At 35.6% G+C, this 24,990-nt stretch overlaps 1 protein-coding gene across 1 annotated transcript in view; it reads right to left on the bottom strand.

The window, feature by feature from the left end:
• Window positions 1–1,163: 1,163 nt before the first annotated feature.
• Window positions 1,164–24,990, bottom strand: part of SCN7A (sodium channel, voltage-gated, type VII, alpha subunit) — a 46,218-nt gene continuing 22,391 nt past the window's right edge. The window contains exons 18-27 of the mRNA XM_010143234.1: window positions 17,635–17,752; window positions 15,654–15,808; window positions 14,262–14,435; window positions 10,284–10,406; window positions 9,737–10,018; window positions 7,886–7,939; window positions 6,444–6,581; window positions 3,337–3,441; window positions 2,677–2,947; window positions 1,164–2,341 (exon numbers count right to left, since the gene is read on the bottom strand). Of these exons, the coding sequence (XP_010141536.1) occupies window positions 1,164–2,341; window positions 2,677–2,947; window positions 3,337–3,441; window positions 6,444–6,581; window positions 7,886–7,939; window positions 9,737–10,018; window positions 10,284–10,406; window positions 14,262–14,435; window positions 15,654–15,808; window positions 17,635–17,752 (2,598 nt within the window). The remainder of the gene's footprint in view (window positions 2,342–2,676; window positions 2,948–3,336; window positions 3,442–6,443; window positions 6,582–7,885; window positions 7,940–9,736; window positions 10,019–10,283; window positions 10,407–14,261; window positions 14,436–15,653; window positions 15,809–17,634; window positions 17,753–24,990) is intronic.

Genomic DNA, 24,990 nt, shown 5'->3' with positions numbered 1-24,990 from the left:
TGGGGGTGTCAAAATCACATCTGATGTACGTATTTTGTGTCTCTGCTATGACCCACCCTTTCAAAGTATGGTCTGAGGTATACATTACGGTACTATTTATCCCAAAAGGTACTTTCTTATCAATTTATACATGTAGCTTTGATTATTGTCTTAAGTGGGATATATTAATGTGAAATAAGAAGCGTAGAAACAGACTTTGGAATGAAGTATGGAAGCCACACATGAAATTACAATGTCAACAGTTGCTTCAGTAATTCGCTGTAGGCACAATTTGGCATTGGTAGCTTTTCTAAAAGAAAAGAACTGAAAAGATGTGAAAAGAACTGTTTAAATCTCTCAGGAATCACAAGATATCTTGGACTCTGAAAGTAAAGCTTTTTTCATAGTTTCACATTTTTTTAAAAACACTAGTTGTGTGTGTGGCATCATTTCTTTTAATCACTGTATCTGAAATGGACTGTATAATAAATTAAGAATTACTAAAAAATATTCAACATAAATATATTAAAAGCAAGAGGCCAACCTCTTTTCTGTAAAAATTACTCCCTTGTTTTTGTTTTCTGTTTTATAATTTGCTGTTGATTTTATCTAGATCCTGAGGTTCAACAATCTGGAAGTTTGGTTTTCTGCTTTTAGAAGTAGCTTGATGACAACTATGTGCACATTATAACGCCATAATTAGTTATTTCTGATATTTGTGTTCCTCTACAAGAGTATTTCGTTTTTCTTCTCAGCACAGCAGAACTAGAAATAGCAGTATGTGAATTAAAGCAAATGAGATCACGAGAAGAACTGTCACACACAGAACATACATAGGAGATGAAATGTGTACAGTGGATACACTTCCACAAAAATACAGACTTAGTAGCACTTCTTCTGCACTCTGTTAAGGGTTCCTACAATCCCAGTAGAAATTTCATGTCTCCTCTCCGCTAGTGATAGCTGATAATAAAAACTCTTCCACAAGGTTGTTTCCTTAATCCAGGCTGAGAGTTTGCCAGTGAAGGGTCATTGTCTTGGTACAGATACTGACTGTAGCAGTAGGTAAATATGTAAAAACTTGTAATTTTGGCATAATCTGCCAGTAAGAGTCCTACTGACAAAAATGTCATCTTCTCAGGCTTGTGAATATTCATCATGGACAGCCTCTTCGGCTTTACTTTTTATTCTCCTTTTTTGTCTTTCCCCTTGTCTTCTTTTTCTGATTTGTCATCTTCATATTTTTCTTTTTCCGGTTTTGTTACACTTTCATAAGAAGGCGGTGATGTAGTGGGTGCAGATACACCCATTTTCTCTGGAGGTGAGTTTTCATTTGGCTTACCAATAATCATATCTTTTTTGATAAGCAGATCGACCCCATCTTTCCGATACATAAATGAAAGTTTTTTTACTGACTGTCTTAAAAGATAACGTCTGTAAGCACGCTGAATTACAGTAGCAGACAATTCCTCCTGTTTTCGTTTTAGTGTGGTTGTAATGGGTTCGTAGGAGACTTTCGAAGGGTTGGCTGCCATAAACCGATCTTCCATCTGTATTCTGAGGGCATCCATCTCCTCACTTTCCCCCAAAACACGCTTTGTGAAAGCAAACAAGATGTCAAGGCAGTGAATTCTGTCGCCGCTTACCATGGGCAGATCCATTGCAATAAGTTGAATTGTGTTTGGTTTTGGTATATTAAGAGGAGGGTCCAGAGACGCAGCAAAATCAGACAATTTGCTATATTCTATGAATTGAGATGCATCAGGATCGTATTTTTCCCAAACCTCATAGAACATCTCAAAGTCATCCTCGCTCAAGGGTTCAGCACTTTCTTCAGTAGCAACACCAAAGTTCTCCAAAATCACAGCAATGTACATGTTCACCACTACCAGAAACGATATGATGATGTAGCTGACAAAGAAGAAGATCCCAACGGAAGGGTTGCCGCAGTCGCCTTTCACGGAGCTCCCTGGATGAGCTTTGTTAGGATCACAGTCTGGCTCCTCACTGTTAAGAATCGGGGCTAGCAAACCATCCCAGCCAGCAGACGTGGTGATTTGAAATAGGCAGATCATGCTGTTGGGAAATGTTTCAAAGTTGAACATGTCATCAATCCCAGCTTCCTTCTTAACGTAGGCAAAGTTGGACATGCCAAATATGGCGTAGATAAACATGACCAGGAACAGCAGCAGACCAATGTTGAACAACGCAGGAAGAGACATCATCAAAGCAAAAAGCAGAGTGCGGATTCCCTTAGCGCCTTTAATGAGACGCAGGATTCGTCCGATTCTGGCAAGTCGGATGACTCTGAACAGTGTGGGGGATACAAAGTACTTCTGAATCATCTCATCTAAGCATGTACCTAGAGAAACATAAAAATATAAGGGTAACACTAGACCATGGATTACATTTCCCACAGCAAAGTATGAATAAAGAATAATTCTACCTGTGAATTAGAGAGAATTATAATTAGAGATAAATTATATCTGCTATGGGTAATTTTAGGGTTTCTTTGTAGCACTTTGGAAGAAAAAAAGGAGTATTAAAATTGATATTAAGAAAGTTACTACTCTAAAGTATCTTTTCACTTCCTAAATAATCAGGAGAAATTAAAATTATTTCCTCTAACCTGCAAAATTTGTCACATATAAAGCATATAATACACATCTTACTGTTTTGAATATAAGGATCGCTTACCTATTATGGAAAGAATAACAACCACAAAATCAAAAATATTCCAGCCAACGGTGAAGTAATAACAGCGGAGTGAGAACATTTTGAAAACACACTCTCCAGTGAAAAGGACAACAAAGACCAAGTTAATCCAGTATAAAATATCTTGCATCCGTTCACCCTGGTCATCTGTTTCTATCATCATGGTGACCATGTTAAGACAGATGAGAACCATAATGGTGATGTCAAATGCTTGCTTTGTTACAATATCAAACACCAGACCCTGCAATTTGTTCTGAGGGAAGAAAAAAGAAAAGGTAATGGTATCCTGTACATAATGAACATCCTTTTCCTTCCTCCCATTTCCTCCCTCCCCCTCCAAAACATAAAATCAAGAAAAAGGCTGAAAAAAATCTAAGAAAAGCACTGTCCAGCTCTAAGTTTTCTCCTCAAAACCCAACAGGCTTCTCTTTCTTCAGATTCCTTGATTCTCTACTTTTTTGGGCATAACAAGTATTTTTCCTGCAGGACAGAACTATGTACATATTTCAAATTCAGAATAAAGGGCTAACTTGAAGTAGGCCTAAACCAGTTCTGAGTTAAGGAAGAAACTTTTTTACAATTAATGTACTGCTGCAATTTCTTCCCAAAAACAGATGATACAAGAAGAGCACACATTCTTACCGCTGGTCTAGGTATAGGTTTTTGTGGCTTTTTAGATCCCAGCTTTTTCATGGCATTGTAGTATTTCTTTTGTTCTTCTGTCATGAAAATGTCTTGACCTCCAAGGTAAAATAATAAAAATAGAACTGATTACAGCCAAGCCTTTAATTCCATTAATTCACAGCACTGCAGAACATGGTTTTCATGAACCATGTATTAATTCTTATACATTGTTACCAAAACAAATATATAGTAATTATATCAAAGATTGTTCAAATATCTGACAAGTCTTGATGCAAAAATAAAACTAATTAAGAAAAGGAGGAAAAAAACCTCCAAACTTCCATCTAGTTATTATTAGAAAAAATACATACCTGATTAAGTCAATTAAATATGTACAAAAAGCCCTTGTAAAAAACACTCATTCCACAGATACTTACAAATCTAATACTACAAACTCCACTCTGTAAATCAATCCACTAGAAATAAAAAAGCTTCGAAGGTAGAAAGATTCACTAAGAGCTGATTTTCCTTCAGAGAAACCATATGAGGAAAAAGTAATCACTGATGTTACTTTTCAGGATACATAATTTATCATCTGAGTACAGGTATCTTGGTTCAGATTTTTTTTGCCACAATAATACTTCCAGAGCATACAGGAAGCTTGACCACCCCCCTACATTGTACAGAGATAATCAGAAGCATGCGCTTACTCTGGGGTTTCTTGCCTGAATAAGAGAACAGCAGTCTGAGTAAAAGGGTATCTAGACTGGTACGTGTAATAGCCATATGGAAACTCTTGTCATAAATACAATTTATGTTGAGAAGTAACTTCTTTCTTCTTTCATGCATTTTTTTTGTAAATACATTCCACATATGCATGATGCCAAAGCAGTGGCATTTGAAATGAATTTAGAAGGCAGAGGTGATTGATTCCGTGCCACTGTCACACTGACTTTATCAAATGCAGTGTCAGTCTTATTTAGAAAGTAATGATGAATCTGGATGAAGACGTGTTTGAGTCTTTTGCTGTAGCTACATATAGACATGATCGCTTAGAAGTCAAAAGAGATCCTGTTTAGCATGCCCTCCTCATAAGCCAGATATTCAAGTAAAATTCAGTCCTTCGAAAGTAAGGGTTTTGGAAGAAAACCAAGGCATTAATTTGCTGATTGTGATAGAAATGTGATGTGACACTGTCAGGGGATTTTACCTAGCAGGAAATTAAATAAAAGGACCTATAAAGGAAGTGGCCTTCAACAGGGGATTTCTTCTGTTGCCTCACTGATGTAATGCGAATCAAGTGCAAATGAGCCATCATTGCCTCAGCCTGCTGTCCACAGAGAGAATAGCAGTGTCGAGATGCCTTTGAGGACTGTAAGGGTTAGGAATTTGACAGCTAGTGAAACTTTTTTCCCCATGGGAACTAATGTAATGAAAACGGGATGCACACAGGGACCAAAGAAATGCACACACTTTTAACTGCTCAGGGACAGTATATTGCAACATTAGGTCTTTCCTATTCGTATCTCAACAATATTGACTGAAATGCAGAGTTCTCCACTTTTCTGCTTTCACATCACTATGAAGAAGAAAAATACTGCTGGGTAGGCACACACTGCATGATCTGCATGTTTCTGTGAGCACGGATGCATCTATAAATCTGAAAGACAGGTAACTAATGCTTGCTAATTTGTTACATGAAACTGAAGAATAGCATATACACAGAATTTTCCTCAGCCTAATTGCTGTCGTTTGTGATATCTGCAGTATCTGACTAACTTGGTGACAGACACAAGAGCTTCAAACGTACAAGGGGTGTATACCAAACCACCAGAAAAACCCCTTTAGCAGGAACCCTTCTCTGCCTTGAGTCATAATGACTACAGTAGAGAAGAGTCTGCCAAGTGAACTTAATAAAATTTATAATCAGCTCGGTACTGAGTAAGATCACCTTGTTACGTACAGACTGCCAAAAATGCCAGTAGCATATATAACACCTTAGTTTCCCTCTCCAAGGGTAAGAAACGGAACCACCTTCCTCTTAAGTACTGGAAGCCCCTGATATTTACACCTCCCTTGGAATAAACATCTTTGAAGATGATGTCATTAGGTTTGGAAAAACAAACTCATCCTTTCTATTCTGTGGGTCTACAGATATAGGACTCAAAGAATCTGAAGAAGCAACACACAAAGATAAATAGTCCACTCTCAAATGGAAAGATTTACTGGAAGTTTCCACTGCAGGAAGTCTAGAAATACCTTTTTTCAGTACAACTGACAACCTATCTAGAATCACAAAAGAAGAAATTATGTACTGCCTTGTTACTACTTAGCTCACTTAAAAAAACCCAAACAAACAATATTCCAGTATGATTCTGCTCCAGATGTGTACAGAAAAATACAACTATTGTAAACTTTAGACAGCATTTATAGTTTAAATAGGAAGTTGAATTCAATTTGCCGTCATAGTCTGCATTTTAATCTATTTAAATGCTCCTGGAGTTTTTGACACAATCTTGTGTTTATTTGAATAATAGAAAAAATTTCACTTGAAAAGGAAAACTACACATTTTCAAAAGTCAACAATCATCTTTCTCTCACAAATTCACTAGTAACTCATGAGTCAGATTCCTAATCCTCTCTAATCTTACACTACAAAGCAGTAGTTTCACCACTCGGCCTGTCTGTATTAGTCTCTTTGTAATTGAGAAGGCCTTCACAGTGCTGCTATACATCATCAATTTTGGTATTTCTAGTTTTGCATATTCTCTTATCCCTTGTCATCTATTTGCTTGAATTTCATCATCTTCCTTTCCACATAGCTTTGTCACAGCACTACAAGGGGAAGCGTTAAACAATACAAAACTTTCTGATGTACAACACCTCACTGGGCTGTACAGGGATGTGAAGAATACTAAGACACACAGTGTAAGTTTAAATGACTTCAACTGCCTTTAAAACCAGTTTATTATTTCATTATTTTGAATAACAGGAAATCTTAATAGATTATTCTTTTTTCTTTCTATTACTATGAGAAATTTTAGACACTTATATTATCCTTGAACACATTTTCTGAATGCCCATTAACAATGAATTGTTGTGAAAATGAAACAGGTGATACTTATCTTCTTCTTTTGTTGGTTGAAGTTATCTATGATGACACCAATGAATAAGTTCAGGGTGAAAAATGATCCAAAGATGATAAAGGCAACAAAGTAAATATACATGTAAAGGTTGTCCTCATACTTGGGCTGTTTCCCTACCTACATAACATAGAAAAACAGTAACATATCACAAATAAGAGTTAAGACAAATTACAGAATACTAAGCAGGAACAGAAGCTGCATCCACCTGGACAGCAAAATCTTGACAAAGGGAGAAAAACAGCTGTTTTGGAGCATACGCTACACATGCCTTATTTTTGAACTTGAAAATTTAATTAATACAGACCTGGCATCCCTCTCCGTTCTATCTGCCAGTTCCCATCTAAAGACATTTGATGTTTCATGTAATTCTAACTAAATCAATGTCCCGGTTTGGGCTAAACTTCCTGGTTTGAGCTGAAACTTCCTTGTTTTGGTTAACAGACAAATAGAATTATTCCCTGCAATACGATGACGCCGCATTTAATTGGTTAAGAGTCAGGGACAATCTCTTACAAGGAAACGCTGAGACACGTGGGTCTTTTAGCCTTGAGAAGACTGAGAGGGGATCTTACATATGCTTATAAATTGCTATTAAACCAATAGTAGGGCTGCTAAAAGGTGGGCAGTCAGGAGGATGGGGCCAGGCTCCTTCCAGTGGTGCCCAGGACAGGACTAGGGGCAACAGACACAAACTGGAACACAGGAAGTTCCACCTCAACATAGGTAAAGACTTCCTCACTTTCACAGAGTGACAGAGCACTGGAACAGGCTGCCCAGAGAGGCTGTGAATTCTCCTCTGGTGATATTCAAAACCCGCCTGGACATGATCCTGTGCAACCTGCTCTAGGTGAATCTGCTCTTCATAGAAAGGGGGTTGGATAGATCTCCAGAGGTTTGTTCCAACCCCTAACATCTTGTGATTCTGTAAATTTGACAGAAGTGTGCAAATCTCAAAAGTAATTAATATCCTATAAACTTTAGGCATATTAGGAGCTGGATAGAGATAACACAAACACCAGCATTAACAGACCAACAGGTAAAATTCAGCCATTTTACTTTTTGAGATCACCAGAGTCTGCAATTCTGGATTATCTATTGCGGGTGATGCCACTTGATCATTTGGGTTATTTTTGGCAACCCTGGAAAAACTTGTTTCCCAATCTGTACTATCTCAGTGACACAAATTAATAGGAAATCAGATTTTTTTTTTGTCATTCACGTATGATATTAAATTAGAAATACTTTATGTAGATCTACTGCTATAATGTTTTTTACCTATTGAAAGTATATGCACTTACTACTTTATAGTGCATAGATTTTATTTTTATCCTTTATATTTTACTTTATTTTAACTGCCATTCAAGAAGTATTACATCATTCTTATATCTATTTTCACTCAGTAAATTTTATATTGCACTCACTTCTGTAGAATCAACTGCAGCATACATGATGTCCATCCATCCTTTAAACGTTGCCTAAAAACAAAGTTTGTTAATATTTCTATCAAAGCTCCAATTTTGTAAACATTCTAAATAAAACACTGTCTTCTGCAACGTATTTGTACCGACAAAAATAAAGAGCAATATTAAAAGTCTGGTAAGCCACGAGAAAAGCATTCACAGGAAGTAATTTACTGGAATACTCCCTAATACTTAGATATTGAAGACATCCTAATCTTCAGGCAAATTCATATAAACTCTGTGTGAGTAAGTTGCCATCAACATCTGAGCATAACAGAAAGACTACAGTTTATAACAAGGCTATGAGTTCTCACTTTCTGACAACCAAAAACTGGAGGACTCCAAAAATCAGCCATTTTGGGTTGGCATTTTTCAGACAGAAAATGTCCACCGGTATCCCCAAATCCTTCTCTGCAGGGCTGCTCTCAATCCCTTCACCCTCCAGGGACTGCTCCACCCCAGGTGCAGGACCTTGCACATGGTCTTATTGAACTTCTTGAGGTTCACATGGGCTCACTCTTCAAGCCTGCCAAGGTCCCTAAGGATGGCATCCCATCCTTCTAAGCATACCAACTGTACCACTTGTGTCAGTGGTTGTACAGCTTGGTGTCACCTGCACACTGCTGAGGGTGCACTCAATCCCACTAATCTATGTAATTGATGAGGCTATTAAATAGTATTGGTCCCAGTGCAGGCCCTGGAGAGACACCACTTGTTACTGGTTTCCAACTGGACATGAAGCTGCTGACTAAGTCTTTGGACACAGCCATTCAAGCAATTCCATCTAGTGGGCCTTCCATCAAACTTACTCCTGTGAGCTATGATATTAAGTAAAGGCAAGGTATGAATGGTATATGTTCACTGGAAACTTTACATAGCTGAACCATTCTGTGCAATGTTACAAAAGCTAAAAGCACTGCTCTCTTCTGCACTGGTAATTTATGCAATTGCCTAGTGCTATTTAGCAGTAGTTACTCCCTGAAGCAATCAGATTGTAGCCTACTAGCACAACACTAATTACTAAACACTACCAGTTGGAGATGTTCAGACAGAATAACTACCAAGTGCATATGAGCACAAATATTTGCTGAGAAGCATTTTGTCAAGTGATAACCTATTGTGAACCTGATTAGGAATATATGTTTCTCTCCTACTGGCTCAAATTTACAGATGCTACCCCTAAAAAAGGCTTGTGTTTAGAAATCTAGCACTAGTAAATTCTGCAATTGCTCATGTGGAGTTTAAAAAAAAAGCTAAAAACAATCTCAAAAAAAACCCACTCGAAAATGATAATGATAATAATAAGGATAATGACTGGAGTAAGAACAATTAAAAGACAATGAAAAGCAAGGAAAATGTGACTTTTTTTTTTTTAAATCGATAGTTGGCTCTTTTCTTTTCTGAAAATCAGATGTGCCTTTGAGTGCATCTATTTGACCATCATGGCAAAAATCTAAGTCAACATGCCTTAACAAATCAAGCAAATAAAAGAAAATTAATCCTAGCTGCATTTCTTTTTTTACTAGATACTGTATTTCTGTAGCACTAGAAAAGGTACTAGAGCTTGTGTGCCAAGGAATTTTATATCCATCTGGTAGGTATTAGATATTCCTCCTCTTTCAAAATGGCCACAGAATGTATCAGATTCTTACCATAAGCAATATTAATTAGCTTCATAGAACACAATTACAAAATCGAACCCCATAGCCATTCATATATTGTAAAATAACCTAAAAATAATGGAATTAAATGTTACTGCTACAAAACTTATAGCTAGAAAATTAATTTTTATATAAAAATTTATACACTTACTACTTGAAGCAGAGAAAGATAACCAGCTCCAACATTATCAAAGTTTACTTTCACATTTTGCCACCGAACATCCGCACCAGTGCTCCTAAGATCTTCACACACATTCCTATTACTGACTTTCTCTGGTGACAATTCCTTTCCAGTTGTGGTGTTAACACAGTGATAGAACTTGCCAGCAAACAAATTTACTCCCATGATGCTGAAAATTAGCCAGAAGGTAAGACAAACCAGAAGTACATTCATAATGGATGGGATTGCTCCAGTAAGAGCATTCACGACCACCTAGTAACCAAACACAGAAAAAGATCTTTTTAAAAACAATATGTAAGCTCAGTAAAAAGATTACGTGTTTTTCAAGTCTAGAAAAAGATGTAATGTAAAACACTAAGATACACCAAAGTAATGTATACATTATAACACAAATAATACAATCAAACACACTACTGTTGTCCTTGAAAACAGACATGCATTTCAGTGTTCCTCTGTGATTTTATAACTAGGCATATTTTTATGGCTTTGTTTTATACACTATTTCTTTTTTCCTTACCCTCATGCCTTCAAAGCGTGACAAAGCTCTTAGAGGTCTCAAAGCTCTTAATGTTCGGAGGGATTTAATTGCACCGAGTTCTGATAAACCAAGGGCATTAGCTACCAAGCTAACCAATGAGACCTAGAGGAAGGAAAACAAACCAAAAGAAATTTATTATTATTTTTAATAGCCTCACAATAGAAATGTAATGCCTAGAGGAAGAAAAATTTGATCTGTTCATAAGGACCCCAAGCTTCCAGTGAGAAAAAATAAAAATTAACAACAAATTTAAAAATAAAAGCTCACCTTCCCAATGAACTCAGCCAAAGCCTGATACGTACTGAAAACCTAGTCCCATTCTCCATGACATGTTACAATACTGAACAGTGCTCTACTACAGAGCATTATTATAGTCATGATAAAATGTGAGCCAGCAGCACTTGCTTCTGCTAATTGGCACTTAGAATAATTCATATAATAGCAGATATACGAAAAACTAGCAATTTGTATTGCTTGCAGATGATGACAGGCTTGGAAGTGGTATATTCTCTGTCAGACAGGACTGACATGCATGACTCAACTGTACAACAGACACAAAGAAATATACTAATGTCAGTACAATTACCTAAAAATAGTGTGCTCGAATGCACAGAATAGTAGACAGCACTTCCGGTTATTACAGAGTTAACAATTTAACTGTGAGCTATGGCTTGTTATCTCTTCAGACTGCTGCAATCTATTTAAAAATTATCAAGTACCATAAGAAAATCTATGTTTACCTCCATCTGGCAAAGGGCACTGTTTCTGGCATTTGAAGTTCAAAACTGAAATTAAAAATTCTAAGTCCCAGAATGATCAAGAAGCTGGCAGATATGTTTTAGAGTTATATGTCTTAGAGTATTGAAAAGGGTTAATTGATTGCACATTATAAAATGCATAGAAAATAAGAAGAAACTGGTTAATTTTTTTGTCTTTAAGATGTAGCATGCAATGTTACAATAAATCAAGGGTTATTTTAAAAAATCAAGATGCAGGTTTTTTTGTAAATCTCACGAACTCAAAACCAAATTAAGTCAGAGAACTCAATAACTGTGCAATATATGAATTACAAGTTAGCGATCACTACAATGCCTTATCATGGATAACTATATACCTGTATTTATTAAATTACTCATCTAAAACTTTAGATAATTCAGCTGCCGAAGTAATTATAATTAGGTCATGTACTTCAAGAGAAGAAAATTTCATTTATAAAAGGAAAAAAAGAAAACTAGAAGATGATCCAGAAAAAGAACACATTCACTGAGCGGAATGGCCTTCATTTATGCCACCAATCCGATTTCCTAAACAAGCTCAAGTATAATACTGTGTCTTCTTTAAATTCAAATGCTAAACAAACATTTAGCACAGAATGCATTAATCCATAAGAATCCATCAAGACCTTAAGATCATTATGCCTTATTTTTATAATTTTAGAGAAAAACTATTTCTAGTATTCCTGTCAGATAACTGCATTTTTCTTAGATAATGCAGTCATTGTATTTGCATATTTCCATTGCAAGAAATCCTCTTCCTGCAAGATTAGCACGTCTACTTAATGCTGCCATAACTTCATCTTTCTTTGGAAACTAAAATATGATTTAACATATTGCTTTTTTTTGCTTTCATTTTTTTAGAGGGGAAGATAGGTCATCTCATCACATGGTGCTGATGGCAATTAAAGCTTAATTTTTCTGGTATCATCCGTGGATGTGCGTGCATGTGTATGCAAACTTTTTTTTTCTTTAATAAATATTTCCCTCCTCTTCGTTATGTATGATCATGGTTCAGACAACTCCTGATACCAGCTCTGTGAACATCACAATGGGTAACATGTGGGGAGGAGCAGGTTTACAATACAGGTGGTCAAACACTGGAAACAGATTGCCAGGTAAGGTGGCAGAATCTCCATTCACAGCTGGGTATCAGCCTGAGCAGCCTAATCTAACCTTGAGGTTTAGAGCCAATTTCTAGGCTGGCCCTCCTTTCAAGGCAAGGAGCTAGACCAGAAAACCTACAAAGGTGCCTTCTGATCTAAATTATTCTATGATCTGCTGCTACAGGGCTGTAAGATATAGGCATTCCAAGCAAGAGATGAAGATGGCTACATGAAAGCGCTGAAACCACTGAATAAGGGAATAGCCCATACCTATCATACAGAGATAAAGAATGCTGTACTGAGAATTTATCTTAAACACAATTCAAGATCAACCTTTCACAAAAGATGCTTGTACAAAGATACTAACTCTGAACATTTCTTAAATGGCAATACATTATCTATTTATTATTTTATTTCATTTTCACAAATGGCAACTCTAATAGACAAATAAAAAAGCAACTTTAAGTATTACAAGGTTCTGGAAACATACTGTCTTGGAACCCTAACAGGAAATGAGACTAAAGCATGGCATCAACAACTTTATGCAAAGACGACAAAATCCATCTGGATGAGCTGCTGTTTTCCTATTAATTATAAAATAGTCATACTTTCTAATTTAACATTTGAGTTACAATAAAAAAGTCAATGGCATCCTTAAAGAAAGCAAATATTAAAAAAAAATGCATAAATACTCAGCCTCACTCAAAGACAGTCTTTCTTTCCTTGCCTTGTTGAGGGTGTATTGTTTTGCACATCTTAAGCAAAGAGGAGATCCTCTCATACTTACTTACTAAGTTTTTTAGAGATCAATAGAGCTCTTCTGGGAATACAGGCTGGCTTTATGCTTTGTGTAAGTATATAGTTCACAACAGATTGAATGGAGAGGATGTGAAAGGAGAAAGCATAAAATTGCATTTCCCAGCAAAATTATGTTATCTCATGTCACTGAGTTGGCCCATCTGCTCAGAATGGGAATCTGCACCCCTGCCCCATAACTGATGCTAAAAAGGAAAGCACAGTTACATGAGGAAGAAGGATAACAAACACCACTTGTGCCTTTCCCTCCAAAAAAGTATTTTAAAAGACCATTAGGTAAGTTTCAGTGCTGTTGGTAGGGTACACAATTTCTGTCCCAGATTCCAACTCATTAATTGAGTTTCCCTCTGTCCATTTGTTGAATTTCCACTCTAATGTCTGTGCAAGAACTCCTTCATATTTAATATATTCAATATATTGAATATATTCAATATCACTAACATCATTGATTTCTTTAGAGTGCAATTTCAACACTACTTCTTATCATAATTGTTGAAAATCATTAATTCTGTCACCTAAAGCCTGGCTTTTTTCCTGTTACAAGAATTTGGAGAGGCAACAAGAGGCATTCTCTATGATTGGAGACAGAGCAAAGAAAACCAAAAGAACTTCAGCTTCCAAAAAAGAATCTCTGCAAAGTCACGTGTCAATGAAAAATGGAAGAGATGCACTGAAATCAGCCTTGCAGCCCAGTATGCAATGAGCACCATAACAATAAAAATAAGGATAGTGAACGAATGACTCCCACTTTTTACACATCCATAGGTCATCACTTCTCATTTTCCTCACTCCTTCTCTTTACTCCAATCGCTGCCTCCTTTCTCCCAGCCCTCTTCTTTTGCTGTCGTCTTGACTTCCTGATACTATTCTCCCCTGCTGTTCTTTGCCAGTGACTCATTAAGCCCAAGATCAACTGTTCTACGCCAACTCCATGCGTGCACTTAAATTTCCCTTCCCTTTCTGCGTGTGCTTCCTCATTGTTCTCTATCACCAAATCCAAAGACTGAAGTCCAATCAGCTAATAGTGTTCACTCACTGCCTGGGACCCAGTGCAGTAAAACACAAACAGAACTAAACAGAACTCATGGAGTCAATGACAGCATACATATAAAGACGGATTTAGTTATGGAATCTGATTCACCAGCATGTCGTTTTCTGTTCTTTCGAGCCAAACTGATATTCTTCGCTGTGTACGTATCAGATTAGATAAAAGGACCCACCTAAACAACAGAAACAGGCTACCTAGAAAGTGCAGTACCTACATCAACAATCAGGAAGTCCAGCCAGCACCATGCATTGGTGAAATAAGTTTGAAAACCATAGGCCACCCATTTTAGCACCATTTCCAGAATGAAGACGTATGTGAAGATTTTATCAGCATATTCCAGCATGATTTTTAAAGTCTTGCGTTGCTCAATATATATATCTTCAAAAGCCTGCGAAGAATGAGTTACATTTAGGTCAGATACTCATAGGTCTTTGCAAACTACAACTTAAGCCAAAAGAACTGTATTAGAAACAGCAAAGTAAAATCACTTGAACTTAACAGGTTTTACCTTGGAAAGCCATCACGAGCAGACATGACAATTGCGTTCTGAGTTTTTATCACTATCTTTTCTGAGATTTTACGATTGACTGATAATGGAATTACAATACAATGACTGAAGTTGCCAAAAAGATTTTTAGAAATGTCAGTAATAGTGAACGTGGAATTACAATTTGTCACCCTGAAAAGGCCAGTAAGGTTCACTCAGAAGACAGTCTGCTGATTACAATAAATTCCACTAACAAAAGAGAACAATGAGTTACAGAGACTAAATATTACATTGCTGCTGATTTTTGCTGAATGCCAATACTGGGTGTTTGTCGCAAGGTTTTAGCAGCAGCCAGCAGCAGGCTGCAGTGGTGCCCACTGTGAGAAGAGGCATGGGTCTGCCCTGTACCATCTCCACAATGGACCCACCACAGGAAGCAGCTGAGCTAAAGCTGGTGGTGCCTCTGGGAAAACATATTTAAGACAGGGCAAAACACTGCATGGCAGAATGAGGCTAAAGAAAAAAAGTGAGAGAAACTACCCTGCTAACACCAAGGTCAGAGAAGGAAGGGACGTGGTGCTTCAGGTGCAGAGCAGAGATAATGACGGTATATACCAACTCCTATGTCAATCAACGACCAAAAAGAAGTCACTACTTCATAGCTATGTGAAGGACTAAATGTCACTAAGAAGAGTATAAAGGAATTCACGGATTCCTCTGTAACGGTTTTGAAATACTGAAACTAAAACTTCAGTGAAAAATTAACTGAGAACATGATGAATTCAGTGTCTATGTTGCTTTTGGGGACAATTTTAAAGTACAATACTTGTTCCAGTTATTGCATACGATACATTTTGTATTAATTTTATAATTTCTTAAACAAGACTTCTAAGCATCCTCACACACACATCACTTTGCATTCAAAAACTCAGCTGCAGAGTGTTATTTGAGAGCAGCATTTTAATGACTGACTACACGCACTACCCAGAATTTAGTTCCATGCTTTCTTTCAAGCCAACTTTGTGTTTTTTCCCTTAATGAACACAGATGTGTTATAACACTATCTTTGATAAAACATCTTTCATAGGTACTGTTTCCACAGGAGCAAGCTCTGCTTACCAGAGCACCACTGCTGAGAAGAATCATGAAGACAATGAACGTTTCAAACCAGTTGTGTTCTACTATCTTGTAGCAGGTTTTTCGAAGGTTCCACCAGATTCTTCCTTTTGTGCTTTCCATACTACCTTTACAGCATTTAAACTTCCGTATACAGCCTAATAGTACAAATAATGAAAATTGTTATACAGTAGAATTTTCATTATCCTAAAAAGGCAAAATAACTTTTCACTAGCTCCTGTTTTATGAGGTTCAAATTACTTCAACTTAGGCTTCAAATTACTGAATGCTACTTAAAGCATCCTTTATGTTCTCAATTTGATACGCCGGATGAAGGAAAACTTGCATACTTTACTAATATTTATATTTTTAGAACTGTAAATAACTGTAAGCACGCAATACTGTGCAGTTAGTAGTAAGAACAATTTTTCTAGTACCGTGATGCTACATCAAGCTTAGAATAAAAAAGAGAGTCATCTAACTGAGCTAATTTTAATTTATATGGTTAATCAAAGAACATGTGAGTATTGGCAGGGAGTAGAGACGAAGAGCATAAACATGTAGCAGCTTTCAGATGAACTCATTCAAGAGTACCGCACCTTCTTTTAAAAGTACTTCTGACTCTCAGCTAAGGTTCAGATAAATCAGAGACATAAACCCTTTATTTTATTGTACTGAGAAATGACCTCTGCTTCAGGCGCTGAGTAAAGATACCTCTTTCATGACACAAACAACTGATTTAACTGGTGATTGTGAGAGATTTCAGAACTCTACCTCACCTTAGAGAGCTCCCTACCTTATCATGGGGCCTCAAGGCACAGTTTTCACTGAATCTTAGTATCTGCCTGGCTAATAGCAATGTCCTTATTTCTTTAAAAATTATTAACCACGTAGAAACAGAACCATGTTTAAATGATTTTAATGGTTCCCAAAGGCAGTATTCTAATTTTTCTGTGTCATTAAGTTCATGTGTTACAAGTTATGCTATATTTCATCAGCTCAGAAAAAACAGCTACCAGTGTGAAGCACATGATTTACACCACCTTCAACTACTCATAATGCCTGCATTGGGAAAAACTGATCTTATGCACAAGGATTGATAGACATCACATAAGGATAAGCAAGAATTGTTGTATCATGTGAAATATTTGGGAAGTGTACTTTTTTAACTGAGAGCTTGATTTATTCAATATAGTCCCACGCTCCAAAACAATTTTGTTTTTTTAAAGATGAGTGAAATAATATTTCAAAGGACAAGACTCCTAGCCTAAGTCAAAGGTGCCTTCATAACAGTAAACCAAAAAGCAGAGGTAAGATGTATTTTTTTTTAAATTATTTTAATCATGACTTAAAAGGAAAGTAAAATCTGTAGTATTACAAAACTATACATTCCTATACAGTAAATTTCAGTAGTCCCCTAAAGGATATAGCTAGGAACTAAAATAACTAGAACTAAAATAAATCTAAACTTCTAAGGATGTGCAAGTATGCTGTTAAGATTTCTTGAATAAAAACACAGGATCTCATTCACCTTCTCGCATCCCACATTATATTTACGTACCCCCTCCCCCCATTAATGGTGCAATCCTAGGATAATAACTCTGTTTTCTAGCATTATGAAGGGACCATGAGTAATCACAGGCTTCTCGTTTAAATTTCTGAGTGGAGTGAACCTGGTTTGGTCTTGCAGATTTCATTGCTGACAACATCATTTAAATCAATAGGATTACCGACTGCTAAGAATCAGTTTATAGAATTGTGCCTAGTGTTCATTTTAAAATATTGTAAATTATCAAATACACACATATTTAATTTTGTACGACACAAACACCTCCAAGGATTTCAGTACGACTACCTACAACAAGCAAAATTAATCATATGACTTGAAGAACCAGGATCAAGGACTGCTGTAGCAAATAGCTTTCTTGAACTGCCAATGCTTGTGGCAAACAAGTTTTATTTCCACGCCTTCTGTAAAACATACCTTCTGTAAAACATGCCTGTAACTCTGATGATTTTTCGGGTTCAGCTTCAGCTTTTTCTTCTCCAAAGAGAGCTACATTAACTGTACTTCCTTCAGATGAGCTGGGAAAATCTAGCTTCTGAAAATAAAATTCAGTAACAGTTATACTTCACTAATATTTATATTTTTAGAACTGTAAATAACTGTAAGCATGCAACACTATGTGCAGTTAATAATAAGAACAATATTTATCACCAGAAATACACACAAACATTCACATATAGCAGTCAATGCTGTTGAAATGTGCATAAATCATCCACTTTCTACCTAGAGATTGCAAGGCGTATCATGTAATCTTTCGTGGAATTTTAGAATTTCTGGTCTAAACATAGTACAGTGTTATCACTTACCAAAGTGAACTACTACCAAGTAGATTTTCTGATACATATTCCATTTATTTTGTTTTCTACTATTATTTTCTTACTATAATGTCTCTTGCTACATTTTTAACCAATACCAGTTGTACTGTGTGCTGTAAGACGATGCGTGTCTGTAGCTACTTTCAGGAAAGCAGTCTCTGCAGCCTGAAGATACTTCAGATCCTGACAGCAAAAAGCTTTAAATTGCAAACTGTCAAGGTAAACTATACAAGGGAGAAAATGCACCAGATTTTTAAGGACTGCTTTTAATTCAGTGACCATTGTTCATACTATAAAAATAAAGGAAATTAATTATCAGTTCTTTTTCACTGACATCTTAAACATGATGCAAGCTAATTGCTTCTGGCATATATCACCATTTATAATAAAATTTGGTTACCTTTAATCACAGATAATTTAGTTATTTTTCATTTTAAGATGATTGTTATGATCCAGATTGGAAAATGCTAAAGTCAGGATTAATACGAAACCCTGTTTCAGATGTGAATTTGAACATTACCCTCAACACATTCATAAAATAAATTAAGCCTATCCTACCTTAACCCATAATTACCACTACCATATGAAAAACTTTTACGTTTTTTGATTTACACTGATGAAGTTCAAAAAGGAAATAGTATGATAAATACATTTCAACTGGCATTACTTTGCATTCTTTTTTGCCAATGCACATATGTATCACATTGTGCATTTGGAAACTACCCATTACTCTGGTACACATACCCGTACAGTTAACACCCGGAAAAGAAATGATGTTTTGTTTTAATAATTAATATTACATAAGTCACATTAGTAAAAAAAAAAAACTAATAAAAGAATGAGTCATAATTTATTTTTTATTTTATAATCCGCATTTGTATTGCGTAGATCCATACTCTGGAGATTTTAGAGGAAGATGCGGTGTCCTGTACATTTAATCTGAGTATGAGTACCAAACTAAGTCAAAGTAGTTTTGATCACAGCATTCTCTGACATATTACAATGTTATTATCAAGAAGTATATAACATCAGTAATGAAGTCACACAATTAAATGTCTGTAGGGAATGATGTAAGCACGCTTTGTAAAACAGCCTCGGTTTTGTAGAATTAACACCACTTTCATTAATTTAGGTAGACTTGCATGATTAAGAGACGTTTAAGACACAAAAGCAGACAAGTTACAGACACTAGCCAATCAAGCTATACTCACACCTCAACTGTGAAATGTTAAAGGACAAAATTATTTTGGGTATTAAACCATTTTTAAATTTTTTTTGCGAGGTTTGTGAAAGACGACAGAGACAATTTACTATGAAAAAGTAACACAGTGTTCTGCATTAACTTTTGCTGCACGTGACTCAGTAACATTGCCTACTTTACTGCTACTTTAGAAATTGATTATCTGGAATAGAACCACCAAGTTACTCCCATTGAATATAAACACCTCCTTTCACTTTTAGCAGCATTAATTTTAAATACCAATATTCACAGCAAACATCTTTTCCTATCACTAACTCTACTGATCCTGAGGATAGCACTACATGCCTCCAGCATTTTATTAGTATGCTGCTTTCATCATTCCATGTCATAACACAGCAAAATGTTGCAGCAATTGTGGGTAAACTGAAATAATGAATTGAATTATGAATCAAATTACTAATTTTAAAGATATATAATTTTTAAGAGTAAGGAAGTTTTGTATCATATTGCTAATAAAAATTAAAACCATCATGAAGTACCCTGAGTCATTTGAACTGTAAGCTACTTAAGTACACCATTTGAGCAGGTGACATGAATTCAACTGAAAGAATACAGTTATTTATGAATTAACAACATGAAAAAAAGAACAACCATAAATGGAAAAGAAATTGAAAAGAATCAATGATTTTAGAACATGCAGTTATATATCTCATTTAATAAATGGCAGAAGAATCAGATATAAGAGAATTTTTAAATTTTAGTTAAGAAATGCAACTTTCTTGACTCCAGAAATCAAATTAGAGGCTCAATGAACTATTTTGATATGAAGGACAGGTAGCCTGGTTCCCTCCTTTTTTTAAGGACAGTGTTGGAGAGTGCTTGAAGAGTTATAGACTTAATTAATCATTACTTCTCTTTTTCACTAAGATGGTATCAAACAAAAGAAAAATCAGACGGTAAAAAGCAATATGCATAGGACAGTTTCCTGTTCTAATTAAAAATTTAATTAGTTTTTTTGCTATGTACAAAATTTGGAGATCTAACTGATTGTATGAATCACTCCAGGAACAGGACTTTTAGGAAAGACGGAAATGTTCATCCTTCACCTTCCAGGGCACATAGCTGGTGTTCAAAGTTTACCAAACTAAGGTAAGAAAACCTCACTTTACATACAATAAGCACTGGGCTGAATGGGTCAATTCATGCACACCAAAGCTGATTAGCCACCTTGACGCATGCAAATCAGCAGCTAAAACATTTTTCTTAAATTCTCTCAATATAATACCTTTTTTATTTTTCACTCTTGGCAGTGAAAAGCTATTCAGACTTTAAATACATGGATTTTTTCAATACAAACATCTACTGTACTGTTATAAGGTCCAAATTTGGAGTTTATGACCTTCCTTTCCTGAAGGAGTTGAAAGTATGACAGCACAAAAACTAGCGAGAGTAATTTTACTACTACAAATTGTCCCACTGAAGCCACTTTGGATTGCTTGAGGTAATTAGTAAAGAGACAATCTTTAGTGAGCATCATCTTAAAAAAATGAAAGCATACGCAAAATTTCAGATAATGACTTTAAAGAAAACTCCATAAGAGCTAATAACAAGTAGATGATTGATTATTGACATGGTGCAACCTACTCTAACATTCAACTTACAAATCATTCACATTTTGATATGAAATAGTAAAGGGAAATCTGGTATGTTTCCCAGCCTCCAAAGCAAAGAACAAATGTACCAGCAATACAGCTGTTAATACAAGGAATAAAAGGGAAACGGTGTCTTGTGCTATTTAAAAAAAAACCCAAACAATAAAACCCACTGCATAGTCTCACCTTCTCATTTACTAAGGATCTCTCTTTCTTTAAGTAGACTGAGTCACTTAAACCTCTTAGAACTTTCTAAAAGAGGATCCAAAAAGATAAGTAGAAATGAAACAGAAAACCTTAGCACACCTGGGTTACATCACTTATATTCTGCCAATAGAATATTTTCCTGCTTAATCAGATCTATTTTCAGCAAGACATACTTCTTCAATAAAAAAAAAAATCTAATCTCTCCATTTAGTCCGAACTATTAAATATCATCTTTACTACATCAGCTGGACTTATCACTGAGTATGTTATCTTCAGTGCAAGTACAATGAGCAAAGTCACTTCTATTGCAATCTATTTATCTTTTTCTGAAAGAATAAAAGTTAGTATTACTATAAATAAAGCTTGGAAATTATTTATCTTTTCAAGAGAGCAACAGTACTGTCCATAGAAAATGCTTCTTTTTTTCCCACCAAACTAAACCCAAAACTTTTATCTCCTACTCTATGTAACTTAGAAAAAAACTGGCATGCATATCTATTAAAAAAAAAAAAAAAAATCACCTTTTATGTAAGGAACGTTACAGTAAGACAATATGACATCCAAATGCAAATGATTCAAGTATTTTTCAGTCAAGTTATTGTAAGCCCCTGGTTGATTTTTTTTTTTTTTTGTATGTTGTCCTACACCTGTCCAGATTCATGACAGCAGAAACTTGAAGCAGGAGCAGTGACACACACAATATCCATCAACTCTGAATCATCTTCCCATACTTAGCACTCGCAGTATGGGATACTACCACATTCTATTCTCCCCTACTTAGGTGTCTTTTCTCCAATGGTTTGGAAAAACTCTCAGAAAGATACTGCTTGGAAAAGGAATACCACAACAATCCGCAGATAGCAAGAAGCAAAACTGCCCAGCTATTGAGAAGAGATCATCAGGAATTAGAAACACGTTCCTGAAGTCTGAGGGGGTACTAGCTCCTATTTTGTCTTTGTAACATTGTCTTAATTTTAGCCTTATCCTGGATTTTGCTAATTATTATATTTATTTATTTCTTGAACTTCCTTATTTATATGATTTTAAAACTCCCAAATTTATTTAGACACCTACATAGAATGCTACACAGAATTTTTGTTTGAAATTACATTTTATGTCTGTCTTTTTAAAAATAAAGTAACTGGATTTAGTTCACAAAGAAACAATTATTGATGATGAAGAGCAAAAGTGGTAAAAACGATTCCCTAAATTCCAGTCTTACAGACCTACACAAACGTCATGAGTAGAATAGAATTAAATTATTGAATCCATATTCAGAAGGACTATGCATATGTGTAAAAAAGATGTGTGATTGTTCCCAGGAGTGTATCTCTCATCCTATATTTTATCTTCTCTAAGCAAACTGGAATGTAAATTATAAAAACATTGTGAGCAAACATGAAACGATTTATATCAAAAGATATAAACATTTTAGCATACAATTAATTGTGTATATGTAATATTACAAAGGCATTGGTCAAATGAACATGATCAGAAAATGTTCATAATTACATGACAGCTCAAAACATGGTTCAACAGATGAACATAAAAATGCCAAGTGAAGATTACCTTTCCATTCCCATAAAAATCATGGGCTGTTAACCTCTTAAATTTGAACATTCTTGATGCTTAATAATTCAGTTAACAATAACAAAAACCTACAAAGCATGCAGGTTATGACACAGAAGTAGTACAGAAAATACCAAAGATGTAACAAATAGAGAGGAACATGTTGGGATTGCCCTAAACCATGCTGTGACGTGAGTCATGGAACTCAGCTTACAGAGCGGCTGTGCGTGTTTCTACTACATTGCAATGGATGAGGAAAAATATATTGTAGCTGAGTAGCATGCAGGCCAATCACCCTTAAAAGTGATCATATACGTATGATTTGTTTAGGTAACCTGTGTAAACATGCTGACACGTTGCTCTGCCTGGTTAAAAATCACCAGATCTGCATTCTTGACTGATCCAGCTTGATTCTACTCCTGTGAGAAGTAAGAATGGTACGCAATGAAGTTAAAACACGGTACCCCTGAGGTTGTTTGAGTTCTGGAAACAGAAGTACGTATTCCTACTTATTTAAAAATGTGTTTTCTAGGTATGTCACACATTTGCAAAACGTAACACTTAGAGCTGTTGATTAAAGCTTTAATCATAACCAAAGACATACAGAAAGAGGTAAAATTAGAATATCTGAAGCTCACAAATGTACACTGAACTTGGGCCTAATCTTAAAAAACCCGAGCAAACAAACAAAAAACCAAAACACCCTCCACTCCCACGCCCCTCCAAAAAACCCCGAACCAAAACGACAGACAGTTACACCCATACGATGTACATTACAGCTTCAAGAACCCTCTAAATGGTAGTATTAGACCTTTAAAATAAGAGAAATATATTTTTTCTTGCATGTCATTTGCAAGATTATTCCTGATCTTCAACTAGGTGCTAAATAAATATTTAGGATATGCTTTTGGAAAGAAGCTGTAGGCAAAACAAAACAAAACAAAAAATCAATCATTCATCAGGTCAAACATGAGAACTTGTAGGTAAGCAATTTTTCCCAGCATCGTTAGGTTTTTTAACTGCATGACTTGACTGGATGACTTGAAGTTTCAAATAGTTCAAGGTGCATTATGGATTGTAACAGATATATAGCCATGTCAAAATGAAAACATATGTCTGCAATAAACCTGTCATTTCCTCAAGTACCTCACATCTATCTTTTATTAGTCTTCTGGTGTAAATCTAATCTCACTTCTCACCTCTGAATTCTCAAAAACTCAGCAAATAATGTGGCTAACAATTCCAGCATAAACTGCTCATATTTAAAAGGAAAGTCTGAAAGAAAGAGCAGAAATAATCTACAAAATGAATGAATTTCTTTACTGACTATGAACTAGTGTATATGAGATGTCTTTCTGTTGTTAATTTACGTATCTTTCAACTATACCAACCCTTAGCCACTTCTCCAAATTTGAGTGCATTGAAATTAATACTAGATAATAAACTGATAATAAAATAATTATAAACAGCTAATGCTTACATTTAATCTTGAATATCAGAGGTGAGAAGGCATAGATTTTATTATCCAATTCTGATATACATGTAGTGAAGAACCAGGCATCTTCAACTGCTGGACCATTTCCAGGTAAGGGTTAGATTTAACACAGTTATCAGAGCAAGAGCAAATTAAATGGATTCATCAGATATTCCTTCCACAAAACCAAGTTTTACCAAAAACACAGAGGTGGCCAGTATCCTTTCTTCAGATTAATAATACGTAAAAGATGTAACAGCTGTTCAGTAGATATTACAGCTTCCTTACAAAGCACAGTTAATATGTCAAAACAAGTTATGAATATTGTTTGCTTTCCTTTTAAGAGGCCTCTTAATAATCTAAGGTCTTGTCAACTGAGAGGTCAACATAAAATACGGAGTAACAGAACCTCCAGAAGTAGATGGAACAAATCAAGTATCAGGAAATGAGCTGCTGAAATAACAAATGCATGTAATACTACTATACATGCGTTCTACAATAAAAGAAACTTGTAAAAGGTCACGTTATTACGCCTTTCAAATTAAAGTTTAATTTAACTACACTTTGCTAGAACAAACGTATTTTCTGAAATGTGTAATGAGGATGGCCAGATTCATGGCCAGTTCAAAGCAAAACAACAGAAAAACCTAAAAAGCCCACAAACAATCAAATAAAAACCCACCCATAACCCCAAAAGAAAACAAAACAATCCAGACAAAGCAATCCAGAGTACAACTGTCTGCACAAGCATTGACGCTACATTATGATCTTGTGTCTTCAGGTGCCAGGGCAGCTCCAGTCTGTACTGGAGCCACAGAACAGTAATGTGAATTTTCAAAGTGTCTCAGGATCCTG

Source organism: Buceros rhinoceros, unplaced genomic scaffold, assembly GCF_000710305.1.
Source record: "Buceros rhinoceros silvestris isolate BGI_N320 unplaced genomic scaffold, ASM71030v1 scaffold10369, whole genome shotgun sequence".
Taxonomy (NCBI): domain Eukaryota; kingdom Metazoa; phylum Chordata; class Aves; order Bucerotiformes; family Bucerotidae; genus Buceros; species Buceros rhinoceros.
The sequence above is the reverse complement of the archived record's forward strand: the minus strand, read 5'-3'. Positions and strand labels throughout refer to the sequence as shown.